This window comes from Hermetia illucens, chromosome 1 (assembly GCF_905115235.1).
Source record: "Hermetia illucens chromosome 1, iHerIll2.2.curated.20191125, whole genome shotgun sequence".
NCBI lineage: Eukaryota > Metazoa > Arthropoda > Insecta > Diptera > Stratiomyidae > Hermetia > Hermetia illucens.
In genome coordinates, this window is record NC_051849.1 from 195821557 (window position 1) to 195840935 (window position 19379).

Genomic DNA, 19379 nt, shown 5'->3' on the forward strand with positions numbered 1-19379 from the left:
ACTTCTTCACGCCACACGGATAATTTTCGGAGTTTCTACAATGAATGTTGATCCGCGTTTTTTAGTGAAAGTCCTAGAAAATTAAATGATTTCCATCATCATTCGTTGATATTCTCGTCATTTCAAGCAATCCTTGTTAAGGTAAAAGCTCAAGATAAGGGACTTAGAAGAATCGAGACATTATCTAGGAACAGATAACTAAAGAGGAAAGGATGATATCCAAATGCATCAGATCAGGTGCACTAATAACATTCTGGAGAGGCTTGGGATATTTAGTTGCAGCCCTGCGTCAACATCCCTAGAAATCGGAGTGAAGCTTTCAATCTCTGAACCATAGAGTGCTGATGGTGGAGATAAGCTACCTTTTAAAGAGCAGATTTAAAATCTTAAGATAGGAAGTTGTGAATTTAGGACCGATCTAAGATCAATGCAGAGTAAACTGACGGGATAGGTAGAAGTTGACTAAACAATCCGCAATCGTTGTGTATACTCTCACCAGGTTTTCTAGCAGTCCCAGTAGCAAGAAACCGGGGCAATAACTTCGGCATCGCACACGCTTCTTGGAGAATCAGTAAAGGTAACTATATACCTTCCATATTTCCGCTCAATAAAAATTATTGGCAGCAAACCGAGTGTATAAAAGCTGCCTGAAAACTAGTCTTTAACGGACGTACGAATCACATAAGCATATGTCTTTTTCTGCGAACGAATAACTGGAACATAACGATAAAAAGCATATTTCCATGAAACTGGAGGCTTTTGCGAAACTGTTACCAGGCCCAAAACAATACAAGACATTTGAGGCGTAGTGAAATTTTAGGAATAATAAGAGGGAATCAATTTAAAAAAAAATCCTCAATAAAAGGAATCATCATTTTGTTGGAGAGTGTTAAATTTGGGTCCAAGTTGTCTTTGTTATCGTATGTATAAAGGTCATTTGACGTAATACCAATGGATTCGATGGATATGAAAAACCACTGGATTTTTCATAACATGTACCTAGGGATGAGTGTATGATGTGTATAACGTCACAAAGGTGATATCACCTCAAAATGGAATATCACGTTACCATCACCACACATCACTTAACATCATATTATCACTCAGTAAAAGCGATGATATTACTTTTACGATAAATAATGTTTTGTAATATCAATATTGATATGACAACACAATACAGTACATAGCTAAACATCACCGAGCTATAATGTAATGTACGTCGTTGTTCCGAGTGCAAGTAGCGGTGGCAACTGTCGAGTCCCGATGCCGACCAGCGCGTGTGAATCTATGATTTGGGTAAAGAAAGGTGGTGTTTGTGACATTACTTTGTGAGAGATTAGATATTGTCTGCTATTTGTAGTCTAGCCTAAAACTGATAGACCAGTAGCTTTCTCTAAACTAAAATTTTTATTTTTCATTGTAGATATATATTTCGAGAGCAACTTGCCCCCTTCATCAATACAAAGCTAGCTTTGTACCTCCAAAGAACAATAAAGATTGGAGTTTGGAGGAAGCTACTGGTCTATCAATTACGTTGTAATTTCACTCTTCATAAAAAGTAATGTGATATCACATCACCTATTAAAGTGGTATTTCGCGCATCTCTACTAGCATTGCGTAAGAAAAAATCGCAATACTATATTAAGTCAGGGTCTAGAGTACAATCCAGAGCAAGAAAAATTCATGGCAGCAACGGCAAATAATCTGTTCGGCAGAGGACTTTTTTGTTGTATTACATAAAATCTCTGGTTGGGCACGATTTGGGTTCTGTAAGTACGCCAAGTCGGGCGGCACAGATTAAAAAGGTTTCATATCTGATCTTTCTCACAAGGTAAGTGTTGAAATGATGACGTTGGAAAACTTACCACTCACTTCAAAAAGTATATATATGATTGTCATTTACTTGCCTACGTGGGCTAGGTATTTCAGGACAGCTTCCGGAGTATCTTGCAGATTTGAAAATATATGTGCTCATTTCAATCGTTATAAACCTACCAGTTCGATCCAATTGCTAATTCAGAGTTGAATGGGGTTACCATTTGATATCATGGTTCTAATGAAGACAGAAATATGGACCTCTTGCAGGAAATATAGTTGCAGGTGATCTTTTTTACTGCCATAATTTTTCCATTGAAAATATTTGGATGATTCAAGGTCTACAATAAACTAGGAACATGATATATAGAAACAGGAGAGGCAGAAGGGTAAAAACCAACATCAATGACTGAAATCGGGGTTCAAACCCGGGCGTGAGAATCGGGATGTTGGGTCTTAATTACCTGGGCCATCGCACCGTCATATATTAATTCCGTTCAATGATTACGAAAGTACATATTATTTTGTTTTTTTGTGTCTCCTCCCCCTCATGCTAGTGGCAGTGAACACACCAATAATCCTTTCATGACATACTTCCTCGGCCCTACGGTACAAAGCTTTTATTGAACGCGGCATAATCTTTTTTAGGAACTTCCATCTGCTGACATTTAATTATCCATTATCCATTCATACATGCATCTAAAAATCCTTTCAATCTAAATAATCCCACTATATTTTCATAGCATTGTGGCTCAAGTAAACACCCTTAACTTTATACCATTTTGTCCTTATTCTCCAAAACTTTCCATTTATCTGTAATACCTAAATATAGAACATTTTATCCGTGTAAATGTCATTTCGTATTTGTGACTAATTTTCAGAGAGTCGCTTCCACCATCGCTACGGAGGCGTGAATCTGGATGGAATAGATAAGTGCTTCGCCACCTTTAGCGTTCAGGAGCATTACGACCCAGCGCTCATGGGCATGGTGTTAAAGCTCAATAAAGTGGTAGATAAAAGGTGCTTCATTTACATACGTACATTCGTAGGTAAATGAGCCTTTTGGGGACGGGATCACTTACAGATTGCCGATATTCAAATGAGTGGACACCAGAGCGCAGAATTTCAATGCTGTTAATTTGCAATCGATGGTTCGTTTTACTTAGACCTCGGTGGATTTTTACTAATTAACTTCTTGACACTTGTGCCAACGGGTAGTACTATGGTGGCATTTTAGAAGTTTAATTCGATTTTGATCTAGCAACACATTTGCAAATATTTATGTTTGGGTGATTGTTAGGTTTGATAGTTCTCCCCGAAAGTAGAGACAGGTATGCGTTTATAAATATTTAGAAGGTGGAAATTTAGCAATCGAAATTCAAATATCAACCAACTCAGAAAGGAACCGTAAATATTCGTATCTTTATACGAAAATTTCATAGAATATTATTATAAAAAGCAGTAGGAAGGTTGCTCTTTTGCATGCACGCATAGTATTATTATAGTTTACTAATGAACGGAATACACAAAGATTGGTAGATGGTGTCTTCTAGCATTCCACATATAAAATTCTGCCTGCTCTGTTTAATTAGCGCTATGAAAGTCGATAATTCTATTCAGATGGGCTAGTTTAAACGCAATAAACATGAAACGAACACCTAGTGGGGACAAGCACGTACAAACCCACACCTGGGGAGTTGCTAACAATCACCTCTTCAAATGACAATCAGAACCACGGTGCTCTGTTATTATTCGTATTTTTGTCTTGCATTATACGACATAAAAAGGCTCGTTGAGCTCCATTCGAATTATCAGTTTAGATTGCTCAAACAAAACAGAATTATGTTCATGTCCCATGTATAACCAGGTCCCACATGTATAATTACAATGAGGGTTCCATCGATGCGTCAACAATCCAAGCCGTTTGTCTTCAGAAAACAAACAAAACCCACCTGATATTAATGTCCTCGCGTAGAATAAAGTTCCCGAGTATGAAAACCTCTAATTATTACAAATATAGAGAGAATAGTGGGGACGGAAAATCATTCATTGCCTCTGACTGGCTCTAATTAGGAAAGAAGTGTTGACTTTCGTAAATACCAAGAGTTCAATTTGTAAATAAATTATTGTAATTGATTGTTATCAATATGGACGAAGACAGTGGTCAGGAGACATGGTGACAATTGGATGGTCATTGCGCCTAATGGATATTACTTTCATATGAGTTATCACCTCACGATAATGAGGTGCGTGTTAAGGATTAATTCTTCCTTGAAAAGATTCAGCCTCATCAGTAGGAATAAGTAGACGAAAAGTATGGTGAATCAATTTGGAATATTGGATGATGAAGTAAATTTCAGTACAATAAAAATATTCCAAAGATATAATGGAGATGTAACAAGAATAATCCAAAGATATTATTAAAGGAAAGATCTTACCAGAAACTACCATAAAATACCAATAAAATTTTCAGAGTAGTGAATCCATAGCTCATCCTCAAATACCTAGAAAAGCGTTTCTGGAGAAACATTCGCAAAATTCAACCCAAAGAAAGGCATACAAAATGTTGATATACCCGCCTCCCAAAACTTACTGATAATTTACAGGGTCTACCCCAAAAGTTCCCGGAAAGATTTTTTTAAGTACCAGTCGCCTGCAAATACCTGCTGCACCTTCATCGGGAAAAACATGAGCCAGATTTTGGAGCAGAGTTGTGAAATCAGATTTTCTGAGAAACTGGTAAAAGACGGATCGGAGACGTTCAAAATGCTTCAGAAAACCTCCGAAAGCGTTTATTGAAGTGCCAGGAATTTTATGAACCCTATGAAACGGGTCCAAAATTTTTGGACATAGTGACAACAGGAGACGAAACATGGACTTTTGAGTTTGATCTGCGATCAAAGTTCAGAGTAGCGAGTGGCACACTAAGTTGTTTTTTCGCCTGAAACAGGCAACGATGATTAAATCGCGAATCGAGACAATGTTGCCCAAAACCGATACATGGTATTCGAAGAAATGGGGCTCTGTAGTGAATTTTTGGCTATAAATCTGGGGAACCAGCAGAGCGTCCTTCTCCCCGATTTAAAAATTATTATCTCAAAATAAGTTGATGAAAAAAATATTTCAAAAATGAGGTAGAATGGATCTAATCTTATCGAGAAATTCGTGACCAAAAATTAATTAAATCCATTACGCCATGGAGGCAGTAGAAAAGTTTTTATTTATTTTATTTATTTATTTAATTTGACAAAGAAAACACTGAAAAATGAGTCTCCAATTATATATTGTCCTCAGAGGAAGGAGCAAGTAACTGGTTTATCCTACGATTAAAACCAAGAAGGGAGACAGACAAAGGAATCAAGCGGATTGCGTAGCAAAAATATCTGTCAAGTTCTGCAAAAAAACACCAAAAAATGCCCCCAACACGGGCGCGACTGGAAGCTATGCGGAAGATAATATCCGAGGAGGCAAAGCAGCCTCTCTGGCAATAGAAAAATAGGAATCGGTTGAATTTGCCTACCACAACTTCAATGGTGAGACAGTCACAGTCGCGGAAGGAAGACCAAATTACAGAGCAATATTCAAGGATGTTTTCAACAAGACAATCCAAAAATGTTCAGAAGGCCTGAATTATAGTAAAATCGGAAGAGAAATGTAGAAATCTAGAATAAAGCCATACATATTGGAAGCGAGATTGACAATGTTGACAAAGTGGGAATTGAAGTTTATCGTCGGTTACACCCAGACCTAGAAAGGATCTCTCCATTCCGCAGTCTGCTTAAAATAAGCACTGGGTGGTGAGAAAAGAAGAAATACATTAATAATAAGTAAGAATAATAGAGGACCTAGTATAGAGCCGTAGAGTACCACATAGGAAAGAAAAAAGGAGCGGAATGACGAACCAACAAAAGCAACTCTGCAAGTAGGACTTTAAAGGTAGGAGGCCAGCCGATAGGTAATTGTGGAACAAAATGGAGCGGAGAATCAAAAGGTTCAATTAAATCAAAGCAAATGACGCATATCTTCTGGCGCGAAATAAGCAACGAAGCTGATAAAGTCGAATGGGTTGGATCGATATTTCACAAAACCTTGCTGCTCTTTCAATATGAGGTGACCAAAGAGCGCGATCAACCAATCGATGGCAATATCTCCCCATCTAGGGGAGTAGGGGATCACTGCTAGGTAAGGCGGTATTAATGCTTATTAGGTATCGTTTATGAGCTATTTTAGTCATTCCATTTTCAGAAGAACGCATAGTCCTGAAATGAGAAAGGTTACGACATTTTTGGTAGATAGAAGTTTCTTCCGTAGTACCTTCGAGGTGGAGACCAGAAAGGATCTTGTGAAGAGTGGTAGGAGCTTGATCGAAGTGGAGATTCGCAATCGAGAAAAAAGAACTTGAACCAAGCGCTGAAAACAAACGTCAACCGAAGAGTATAATTACCAAGATACTCAAGTCGAAAAGGAACTCGCTTGTGATTGTCTCCATAATTGTAAAAATACAAAAGTAACTACTGGAGAAGCCAAGGAAGTGGAAGGCTAAAAGGTCAATTCCCCACGCGAAGAAGCACGAAAATCGTGATTCAGCGAAGTCAGGAGGGATCCGGTATGGTTTTGAAAGGTGCACCCTACCGTTCTCCGATTTTTACATATTTCGTCCCAGTAACAAATGTACTCCAAGCCACTTTCAAGTTTTTACTATGCTCACTTTTTTCGTCGGACAATAAAGATCCACACAATTATGTCACATGCAATTTCATAGTCCTGTGACATTATCTTCGATTAATTTGATATATCCACCCTCCTCCCCCACCCCAAATATAATCCGGATAATAATGAAATCGGCTCCATGCATACGACCAAGCTCCTCTTCCTTCTCCTCTTATGTCCAGCCAAACAACCACAAATGTTGGCAAAAATATCGCGATTTCTGAATGCTATCAAGGTATCCGGATGAGGAGGAAAGGACATTTTCTTTTCTTTTGGACAAATGCAAACCAGTGGGACAGGATTTCCCTGAGGAGTTGTTATGAGCGAAGAACATGACAGAAATTCGGCCAATTGACAATCCACGGCTCTTGTTAAAAATTATAATAATTAGTTTCAAGCTGCAAGAAAAGGATAAAAATCAAGTTCCAACCTAATCGAATGTTTTCTCGGTAATACAAAGGATCCACAGACGTATTGGAGATAATAGTGCTCCGGCATTGGCGAAAAGAGCTTTAAAGTTCTAGAGACTGTCAAAACGAAGACCGACGGACTGCTATCACTTTTGAATCATGCATAGTAAAAAGGGCGTTTCTTGGCCATCGAAATAATCAACTTTTGTTATACTTCAAAAACCTGAAGAACCGCCTTGTATCCTCTGCTCATACCACCCTATCTGACTTTGGACACCATCTATCCAACTATTATTACCAATGGTGAAACTGGCTCTCTTTCGGTTCTTGTATTATGCTACACACCAGTTTCAGTTTTCGGCATCAATCGGTTAACTACATCCTCCTCTAATTTGTAAAACCTTGCATCTCTTGACTGACTTTATCAATCGAATCCTTTCATATGGTTCGCGGCTCCTCATGTAGTTGCCGTTCTATTTCTATTATTTTTTTTCGGAAATTAAATAAGAATCCTCGTTATATGGAAATCCTTGCTGCACATAGCCGGCCGACCGTCTGTTCTGAACTACCTTACCATATATGACTTTTGTCTAGACCCTAGCCTAGTGTAAGGCTGGCATACCGTGAAGGACAACATTGGATAAGTCAGTGTGCTTCCTCTTTACAATGATCCCTGCAGCGATCGAGACGCATGACCTTTACGACCAATAGAAAAGAAATCCATTCGATGCGAATGTTGGGAAAGCCACTAGGAAAAGTTCGTATAATAGATGATAATAATGGTAAGGCAGCTCTGGTGGAGTCCACTGAACACATACATTAAAATAGAGAATAAATTACTATCTTACACTATTCCTTATGGCACATGTTACTTTTAGGACTTGACAATGTTGAATACACTAAAAAAGCAGCAGATCAAGAGTATGCAGTGTTCGAGTGCTCAACGATCCTAAAAAGGAGGAAAAATTTGAGGACTATCCTGAGTGACAACATACCAAATCAAAAGAAAACTGTACCACGTTAAACTGCATAATAATGACGATACAAATAAGACTTCAAGAAGCAGTTCTCGCCCAAAAAGTAAGCCGGATGTTTAACATGAATCTAATAGTCTGAACTGGAGCCCTCCCAGCAAAGCGATACTTTACGAATGTCCTGAGGGATAAAAGCAGGAGGAAGACCGTAGTAATAAGAGTCTTTTTTTTTTAACTTGATGGAAAAGGACGAAAAGTTGACAGAAACAACCATGCTTTATTACGGTGGATGGTAACTTGAAAGCCTCGTCACTCCATCCAAATCAGATTTTTGACCGAACAAATTGGCGCAATCGGTCAAAATTAGCCGCCTTCGCTTCTGAATGGAATAAAAGGCAAAGAAGAAGACGAACGAAGGGTTTTGAATGATGCCAACAGCATTCTCGGATTGGACCCACCTTTGTTTTTCAATTCTGCAAAGAGGGTAGAGCTAGGTGAAATATTTTGCATGAAACATTGAAAAAAATGCAGTCCTAAAAAAACAATCAAGAGAAAATGAATTTCAATATAAAAATTACTGGAAGTACCTCTGTTAAGCCTAAGTTCAATTGTCAAAAATACAGTGGCCAAAAAAGCAACGAAAATTTTATAGCCAAACTATAAATCGATTCGTTAGGAGTACATCGATTCTTTAAAGATTTCTATTAATGGTTTGTAACGGTCGATGGTAAGTAGACATTTCAAATAGAAAAGTATGAAAGTATGAAAAGTAGGAAAGCAGACCAGTTTCGAAAAGTACTAATTGAGCCCTTTAATTTGATACCCCACAAGGCCACATTCTATGAAAAACAATTGTGCACCCTTCATTCACATGTATGGAGAGCCCCCCTTAACCTAAACCCAAAATGGCGCCATTAGCTACATGTAAAGGGAACAACAGACCACACGCTCTCACCAATTGTCGAGATAATCTGTCCAGCCGCCATTTCCAACTAAATCGGGTGTAACATACAGACAGACAGGCAGACATCGACTCGATTCTAATAAGGTTTTGTTTTTCGCACAAAATCTTAAAAACCAAGCCGTAGAGATGGGGGAGATTTTTAAGATTTTGTGTGAAATAAAACCTTATTAAACCAAGCTCGTAGAGAGGGGAAGGGAGACAGGGAGAGGTTCTCCTTGACCCGGGAGTTTCCTCTAAGTCCAGAGTAAAGACCTTAACAAAATTAATTTGATTTTACAATTCCATGTCTGTGGGTATAATTTTCGCACTAGAGCCGGGATTTGCTCCCTTCAATACCGATGCAGACCATTGGAAAAGTCCAGAGCAACGAAAAAGGATACAAGTGAAAAAAAAATTTTATGAAAGAAACAAAGCAAAGCAAGTTGTTTCTCTAACCGAGAAGCTGCTAACTTTTTTGCTTGCTGTTCCGGTGAGACTATGTGAAAGTTAAACTCTGAGTCAACCAAATCCAGAAAAGCAGAACTAAAGTAGAATATAATCTGGGATCTACAAAATTTTCTAAACCAATTGAAAATGATAACAAAGTTCCTGATACCCTTTTCGCCAATAACATAAATAAGGCGGCTAACATTAGGTCAAATAACGGCGACCCCAGAAACGTCAATTCAATAAATACATCTTAGAAGGACCCCAATCTTCTGGTTGGCAAATTTATAAATTTTGGACCATGTTCTGTAACATTGACCTTAACATGCGTTGGGGAAAAAAGTAACTTTGACACCATGGAATGGCAAGACGGAAAACACCTCAAAAAAGCCTAAAATTGCGTTAGCAGAGACACCGTAGATTTAGATTGTTACAAAGCGAAGCAAATCCTTCTAAGAGACCACCTTTTGAGAAGCAATTCAAATCATTGAGAAATATCCTGGATCGGTGAAAACAAGAGTACAAATCATTGATAACAATGCGCTGAAATATTCAAATTTCGCCACTAGACCCTTGAAATTTTTCTTTCTGGAAGCAAAGTATGAACAATGAAAAACTATATGCGGCGTAAGCTAGACAATTTGTTCAAGATCCTAAGGAGCATAAATTAGAAAAGAGGCTTTGTATTGCCCCTGGTGGGAATGGCTCTGAAAAATTCCATAAAATGCCAAAAGGAAAGCAACTTTTGTTTCTTTGTGCCCGTCGTCTCTCAATGATAACAACCGCATATACGCAGGAAAACTCCAAACATTTAAATAAATGCGTGCCCAGGGTAATTCCAATAAGGGGTTAAGGGAAGTTTTCCTTTATTGGCTAAAATTATTTGATAGAATCCCCAAATAGTGTACTTCGGGAACCAACAGTCCCCTTCATCAGTGTGCTCTCATCTATTCCTAATGGGGTCTGTTAGTTCTCTAAATGCATTTTTGTGTGGGGCCGGTTTTTCTACAGGCTTAGCCAACTAAAAATCAAATAGCTCCTCTTTATTGAGGAGACTGGGATCGGTATACTAGGAGTAAACCCAGAGTAATTTGAAACTTCAAGCAGGTGTTTTCGGTACAAATAAAGCTGCTATCGGTGAAGTAAAAGAACAGAAAATCGTGACGAAGCAAAAGTAGTCAAAATTCTGGTCCAAAAAAACTTAATTTTTGATTGAAATATATCTCAGTTAACGCTCTGTTGTCCTCTCTTCTGCGACATGAATCACAATTTAGGGAATTTGTATCTGCTACTAGCAAAAATCGTTATCAATTTAGAACCACTTTATAGTAGATAGCACCGTGGCAGTTTGAAATTATGTAGTCACAAGGAAGCTCCTCTTTGGCAATAACAAAAAAAAAAAATGGGATCTTTTCGGTATCGTAAATAATAGACAAGAACTACTTACTGTTCAATATCGTGACATTGTCTTTCGCACACAACACATCGATAATCAATTACTTCCTCATCATCTGAATCTCTACTTTGCTCTCGACTTCGGCTATTACTCTCTGATATGATATTATTATCTAAATCGTTTGATGTATTGAAATCATCTTCACCGGTTGTTCCACTGTGTTGGGATCCTGTTGGAAGGATAAAAAATTCAAATTAAATATGGAATTATAGTAACACCTAGAAAATATTTTAGATGTGAAACCCATGTCTGAAAACTCACTTCAATTCACTAATTATTTTGCCACAATTATCATCAATATGTTAGCTCGAGTCACAATCTTCAAATCAACACTTGAGCGAATTAAGCTCTCACTTCAAAAAGTATCTGCGCAAATATCGTCTAGGCTACCACTCAATGAAAACATCCAGTAAGTATCATCACCATCAAACAAGTGTTTCTAAAGTCCATCCGCGATCTATTGAGAATGTCCTTAAAAGACCACTTCAACCTGCACGTCCACTAATTTCTCCTCTTCAAAAATAGGAAGCGATTGAGGAAAAACGATTGTATCCCAGCGATATGATAATAGCACTCTTCCAACAATCGTCAGCGCAATAGCCCAGCAATAACAACAAAACACATACGCCATTGGACATTTGAAAGAGAGCAAATAATTACAATGTGTTCACCCCCACCCCATTCGCTGTATAAAAAAAAGGAATCCATGAGGTGAGTACTCTTCAACTTGTGTGCTCATAAAACACCTGAATTCAATCAGAATGCACCTTCTCAAGGCACACAGGTCAACTTTCGGCCCTCTGCCCCGGTGCGGGTAATAAGCTTCGCTACTCAAACACCCTTCGCGCTGTGTTCACGATTTCGTCACTGTTTATAGTCATTTTTCTCAAGGGACATAGTAAACATATGGATACAACCCTTGTTTGGTATTGACGGATTTTTACATATGTGAATAGAAGTAGCATCAAAAGAACTGTCCGAGTGGACAGTGTGGTAGCTAATAGAGGGTGCATGACATTTTTATTGTGCGAAGTATCGAATACATGGTCCTTGTGAAGCGTTTTTCATATTAATTAAATATATAACAGAATTCTGTAACCAATTTGAAATTGAAATTTACTTCAACCGCTAAATAAACTCAAATTATTTTGAATATATATATTTTCCCAAATTCACGTTATATAAATTATTCCCAGGACTTTTTGAAAATACAATACATCAAAGGAAGCTTCATCAAAACATTTTGAGTTTTCGAACCCCTAAATTATCGAAACTATCTTGATTGATCCGAGCTCGCTAAAATAAAATACATTCCAATAACAGACCCCAAAATGCAACGCAACCCTCAAATACCCACAAATGTTAACAAGTCAATTTTTCCACTATTTTTACTACCCCTAAACCACGCTCCCTTCAATAAAGGACTGAACTCCACATGCTACCGTTCCACTGGAGTGATTTCCCTAAAAGTAAGTAGTTCACAAGTGATTGCTCGCCACAAAGTCATATAGCACCGATCCATGGACAGGTGAGTGCGTGAACGGTTGTTGAGATAATTTATAATTTGCTTCTTTCCTCAAGTGGGGTCAAGTGTCTTCCCCTACTGGTGCATATGCTTCTTTGAGACATCAGAGTGGAGTCATAGGAGGACATACGAATGATGCGGTACCTTTGTACGTCAGAATGAGTGGCGGACATTCCCACGATATGGTATTCATTATATATGTGAATTTTAATGAAGATTCGCAAAAGAAGAACTCAACTGTAACCTCTCGTAGGTACCATATGGAAAACAGGGTATTTAATGCACCAATGGTTTAAGACGTCTATCAAGAGCATGAAATTCTCCTTCCGTTTACCCTCAAACTACCTTATATTTCCCGGCCTAAGTTTTAGAATAGGGTGAAACCAAAGTTTCAAAGTTTCAAGACTTTTACATCTTTTTAACTGAGCTTCTATCAAGATTCTTCCCTTTTTAAAGCAATGCAGATGGAATCCTTTGGCCGCCGTAAAAATATTTTCGAAATCAATCAACCAATCAATAAAAAGGACCTAAAATGAGAATCTCTCTTCTATTATCACTACGGGTGGGAGTAGTGAAAATTAATTACAAAGACAATGAGAGAGAGAGGCCGAACACATCACGAAAACGGCCCTCGATAATTAAATTAATAAATTCGAACATTTCTGGCAAACGGGGGATGTGAAATCTCAAACTTGTACCCGTCCTGTCAGATCAGCCCCATGTATAGCGCGTCTGAATTGTGCTATTATTCACCATTGGACTTTTTTCTTCGAAGTCACGTTAAGTATCCTTTAGTAACCATTCAAGTACTCAGAGACAATTTTAAAACCGCAATAATGCATATTTACAAGGACAATCATTTGTACACCCTCTTCCTTAGCCTTTGTTCCATTCAATAGTGGAGTTTGTTATAATCAAATTCACCATTTTGCTCGGTCATAGGCTTGGTTTCGGCGGAGTTGAAAGACTCTCACATCTATATCAGGCCATCGCTACCTCGATTGACCTTTTGGTCGCTTCCTATCGACATTAATAATCAGGACGATTTTAGCTAGTGTATATACATCAGCGTTAATTACATGACCATCGAAGATGCCTCTCTCGAATTTTCTCTACTTTTTCAGCAACCCCATATCGATTGCCGATATCTTTATTTAGAGAGTGATTACAACGTATGATGCCACTGATCCAGTATAGCATGTTCATCCTCATACCTGCGAAGCGCCATTCATTACTTTTGATAATCAATCGTCACTGAGAACCATAGGAGTCGGCAGATCGGACCGCACTACCGTACATTTTTTATTTGAGATGCATCTGGATACAGTGTAATGAAATTAAATTACTAGGAGGATCAGACGATCCATTTAAGTTCATTACAAATGGCGCCCAACCTGGGGCCCAACATTTCCAGGATTCAGACCTCATTCTTATTTTGCAAGTCTTCTGAATCAAGTGGAAGATAGTCTACTCCGACTCACTACTTCGTTTGGTGGTGTTGGATAGAGAATCAATAGATTCTCATCAGTGTTCCCGGCTAGGCTCCGCGTACACTTGCCTTCACATTTCTAGTTTTAGGTTTCACGCCTTTTTCCCCGTAAGCTAGTCTTCCTAAGCCTCAATTTGGTGGGAAAACCTTGTAACGTAGAGTTTTCTGCCCTATCCTTGGTGGAATACAATAAGAGGTAGTCGTTTGTTGTGTTTGTCTTTGAGACTTAACGTCTCGTAGGTGATTGCGAGGCCTTGTGCTGTCATGGAGAAGAATGACGGATTTTACCTTCTTTTTTCGCCGGAATGGCGATTTCACGGCATTCGGCATTTAGCAGTAATACTGTGCATTGTTAGTACATTATTTTGTTAAAGGAAAGTCGCACCGCGTCCTTGAAGAACTATTGTTAGTACATTGACCATGGAAAAAATCGTGATGAATAAAATCTTTCCGATCGGAAAACCGTTGCCATTATTTTACCGGCACATAGACTCGCCTGAGCCTTCATTAGGGCTTTCTCGCGGTTCCTCCTCGACTGTATACTAGCGTGTTTCGACTGGGGTATATAATGGTGCACTAAATTTTCTTCACAAAACCAATCCAAAAACGCGTCACCCTCTTGTTAGAATCGTCCGAACAGACACTGGGAAACTGTGGTCTTCGGATAGTAGAAGCGGCACCCAGCTAGCGGAGATTTTTCGAAATTCCATTTCATCTATCAGAATTTTTTGGACACTTTCGTAGCTTATGTTAACGGCGATCGTAGGTTAGATTTTCAACACCCTCACGCCCTCCAGACAATTCCGTATGCCACGCAAATACTCGGGTCCTTGAAAGGGTATTTTATCCGAAATATGCGCGCAATGGTTCCAAAATTTCGGCGCAATTCACCCCCTTCCTGGCCAAAAGTTCAAAAAGTTCTCTATTCCAGGGACATATGCACTTCTTTTTCGCTCGCGGTTTCTTTCGATATTAAGGTGTTCAAGAGAGTTACGATCGGTCTCCCCTTTTCAAAATACCGGCTACCTTCATATCAACCCATTCGAAGTATAAGACTTTTTCGGAATCTTAAAAAAAATAGGTCCTGTTTATAAAAAAATATTACAGTTTTCAGATTTATTCTATTTAAGCTATCGCGTCTTCATTTTATCATTAAATTTATTCATGTTTAAAACCGATTTCAGGACTAGATGGCGTGCAAAACTTATTATGAATATCCATCTCTGATAGCTGCTGTAGTGCCAATCAGTTTCTTTCAATCGGTATATGTCATATGGTCCGAAAGTGTAAACAAGTATAAGTTTTGCCGCTTCAAAAAATGTCTAATTTTATATCCAATAAGTTGATTTTAGGCGGAAGTTTGAATTGAAGGAAGAAGGGAAACAAGCACGGATGAAAATAGCGAAATTTTATTTCCAACCTCTGTAATTATCAAAGATGAGAAATAGATCCATCTTGAAGATGTTAAGCGGAAAACTAAGCAAGCTAAACGCAATATTCGGGGAAAGGGGGTTTCATTCTGCATCTGAATGCCCATTCACGTATTGCCTAGAAAACGGTCGAAACACGTAACTGGGACGCAATACCCCACCCCAATTTAGTTGCTTTTGGTTATTTCTTTGTTTTTGTTGGAGATGCAGCGGACATTGGGGATGTCCCTTTGATTTCAACGAAGGATTGAAATTTTGGTTAATTAATAGATTACCTCAAAGATTAATTTTCCGCGAATAAATCCAAAAGTCAGCGTAAAATTCCTTTTTAGGGATTGGGAAGTCCTAAGTCCGCATCCATTTAATGTCGGATCGGACCAAACGGAGAGCAACCTGCTCCCACTCTTAATGGTCCTCTTTTTGGGTTAACACGCAAAGATCAAAAATAAAAAGAGGGGCGAAGACGGCTACAATTTCGTACCAGGGCAGAGACAACTCATCAAATGCTGCCTCACATCTGCCCTGGGAGCAGATACATATGGACCTTCCAGTTGAATGAATGAATGAATTCTCAAAATCCAGAAAAAGTCGGCTTTTTCAAGTAGCTAAGTGGACCCAATCTACTATTCTTTAACAAAAGATTCATTTGAAGGAATAGAAAAAATTACAACAACCAAGTTCCGCAATAAACCACAAAATCTATGTGTTGTCACAAAAAGTTAATTATATTTTGGATTTAAATAAAATTTTGATTGGAAACTCCGATCAAAAATTCAAAGTATTCAAATCACCCCTATCACACTCCACTTTGGAATTAATCCAAACATGTGGCAGATGTTGGGAACATTTTGATTATTCTTCTGATTATGCAAACAATTGCACAGAATTCATTGCCAACGTAAAATTAGGGATTTAAGTAAGAACATTATTTCTCCTTGATTAGTCCGACTGATAACAACGAATCCTGCTGAGCTATAAGTGATATGTGCGGTTCTACCAATGAAACCCTAAATCCCACTACAACGGCCACGATAATGATGTTACACGATGATGGGTAGAATCGTGGTTTACTACAGAAAGAAATCCTCCGACAAAACAAATAACATTCGAACCAATAATGGTACAAGACAAATGCATCAGTAGCTGCTATAGCAAGGACAAATCAAAAAGGCAAACACAGGGATGATATCTCTATTTGAACAATGGACCGTGGTGAAACGTTCTGTGACTACGTAACATTATACAACCCCCAAAATAACCAAAAATGAACAGTAGAGCCCTCATGTCTTGTTTGGTTTTCGCTCAATTTATCATCCGAGAGTTTCACACTTTAAGCTTAATAGGGAATAGATACGATGCGCATGCGTAACGTACGTGTCAAATTATTATCTGCACCCTCATCAACCCTCTTGGATAGGGAAACCCCTATTGCGCGAGATCGGGTGTGATGATGATGACGGCGGAGTGGATTACACAATGTAACAAATTATCAGGCAATGAAATGGTAACTCAGAAATGTGAATATTAAGGAGACGATTTCATCCAGGATTCGAAAACTGTGGATTTATTCAAAGCATGGTAACAGAAGCTAAAGAAATAGTTGGCACTTCCATCAAAGAACATCGTGCGGAGGCAATTCTTGCCGAAGCACCCTCAACTCTTATTTTATCCAAATTGCAAAGCCCGGATCAGCCATGATCAGTGTCATTTCCAGATACCATTATAATCCCTTCCAATGACATATGCAATATTATATCACTTAGTGTTTATTATGATAATCCTGCGGATATTTCAATTTTCCCCGTTTCTATTGTTGTCCTTGCGCCCGGTTATGATGAATTTGACCTATCGTTTTCATAACCTTTGAAATTTGTTAACCCATCCTCAGCTAGACGCAGTCACATGCGTATATGTACTATGTGTGTGCAACACATTCTGATATTATCTCCTGGAAAAATATTTAAGGCACGTGCAATAGTCCCGTAGCAGTAGCGAATTAAAACCTACACGTTCTCCGAGTGAAAATGTCATTTAGTCAAATGATCCTTTAAAAGAAATAAAAACATACAATGCTTGGTCCGTTAGACGTATCCTCAATGTGCGGCCAGTGCATGCGTGATTTCGCTTCGGGCGTGCACCCCTTTTTGAGGCAATCCCGCCGCCATGCAAGATAGGGTTGCATGGAATGACAAGGTCCTTACTACATATGTATATCCTTTTAAGCAATTCATCAAACAATCAACTCGCACGCACCGGTATCCTGAATGATACAATGCAGATCCGTTTTTGCTATGTAGCGTGTTGATATCACGCAAAAAATCCCGAATCTAATTTCCATCTGCACGGAAAGGACGAATAGGGATGATGACACTACAGACGGATTTTTTGCATTAGCTATGACTGCATTTTGCGTATTTCACATTGTCTGTGCCGTTTAAATAGGTGCGAAGGGGTTGAATGAGAAAAGGGTAGATTGGAAATTGGAATGTAATCAGTTTGGGCATGTGCCAAATATGATAAATTATCAGATGGTTTTCCCGGGGAAATTGAATAAAGGAATCAAATGGACTGACTTTTGGGACTTCGATTTCGCAGTGGAAAATGAGGGATGAATTGGCATAAGCAACGAAAGCTCAAAATTTCTCCTGAAGAAAAGTCGTATCAACCCTTAAATTTGAACTTTACTTGTGTCCTATGGGGAATGATCTGAAATTTCAGAATATCTTATCTGGTTTATATTAATTAGAGTGAATCGCACGCATATGCACTACATCCATAAATCAAGGAATCAAATAAAACACGTTAACTTCTGTACAGTACGGAAGCGAGCGATTGCTCTATATTTTCAAAAAGTCACGAACACCCCATAAACGGGGGTTAATTTGAATTCAAAATGACAATGAACTTCCGGCCTCGATAGAATCACCAAAGTCGTGTGCTTGACCACAAAATGACCGTTGGTCAGGAGTAAACGCACTTCTCATTTAGCCTCCGAAAAGATCAAATCCTTAATTGCACCGCAGCCACGAAAGCGTCGGAGACGAAGAAACATTTCCCATCTTTTAGTACTCGCACCTAAGCAAGGATATATTCTTTTCTGCGCACGCCATATGGAGAATTAACCGGTAATGATCAAAACAGTAGGTAACGGTTGACTGCAAAAGGATTCAGCACTTTATGGAAAATGTCAGTTAAAAAAAAGCGAATTGAATTCAAATTGCACTGGTAAACTGTGCGATGTTGTACGGTTGGACGATTTCTTTGCCAGGTGTATCTTGTGACCTCTTAAATTATTCAGAGAAGTTACTGAGGAAGGAAGGATTCGTTGGAAGTGACTGTGGGAAAAGATATGTTCGTTACTTGTAACCGAATGAAGGAGTAATTTTGTTGGTGATATATGAGAACTTCGTGTGAAAAGACCTAATAGGTTCTGATCACCAGAGCTTTTTTTTCGTTTCTGAATGTTTCAAAACTATTGTATCGTAAATTGCAGCAAAATATCTGAAATTGTAGCTAATTCAGTTGATATGGTATGGATTAGACTTACCACTTTCACGGTCACTTCGATCTTCAGTCAGTGCATTTCCGAATATATCGCTGATTTGTAGATGAACTTTGGGTTCGGTTATTAATTCACCATTTGCTGGAATATCTCTACAAACTGCATACCAGAGCTGTAATTAAAAAGAAGTAATTTTTGAAATGGAGTTTGACATTTATGACCTTTATCAAGTTGGGAGCATACTGAAATTATAAAACTTATTTCAAGCCCCGAAATTCATTTGGGCTAAGAGGGACATAGGATGAATTTGTACATTTCAGATAGATTCACATAATTGAGTGTGTGCTTAAATGTCTTTAAATATTTATTAAATTTATTTAATATAATTCACAATATAATTGGCATTAAATTTTATTATAATTTTGCAAAACCTGGCATATTTTGTTAACGATTTAAGCCAGTTTTTATGAACAAACTGCTTTTTCTCTTCGTCTTTTGGGAAATTTTCCAGCATTCAAAATGCATTTACAAAGGCTTTTAAAGTTTCACATATAAAATATTGTCAGTTGAAAAGATCGCAGCATCTTGAAACTTGTCAATGTTTTATAATTTAGCAGCTTGAACCTTCGTGATGGCACTACAAATATGGGCTAGATTCTGAACTTCTTGGCGCTGCAT

The 19379-nt window shown here is 38.3% G+C and overlaps 1 protein-coding gene across 6 annotated transcripts in view; it reads right to left on the minus strand.

The window, feature by feature from the left end:
* Nucleotides 1-19379, minus strand: part of LOC119646135 (transcription factor hamlet) — a 182529-nt gene that overhangs the window by 22195 nt on the left and 140955 nt on the right. For all 6 annotated transcript variants that reach the window (XM_038046487.1, XM_038046492.1, XM_038046491.1 and 3 more), the window contains 2 exons: nucleotides 18747-18873; nucleotides 10747-10924 (listed from right to left, as the gene is read on the minus strand). In XM_038046487.1, the coding sequence (XP_037902415.1) occupies nucleotides 10747-10924; nucleotides 18747-18873 (305 nt within the window). The remainder of the gene's footprint in view (nucleotides 1-10746; nucleotides 10925-18746; nucleotides 18874-19379) is intronic.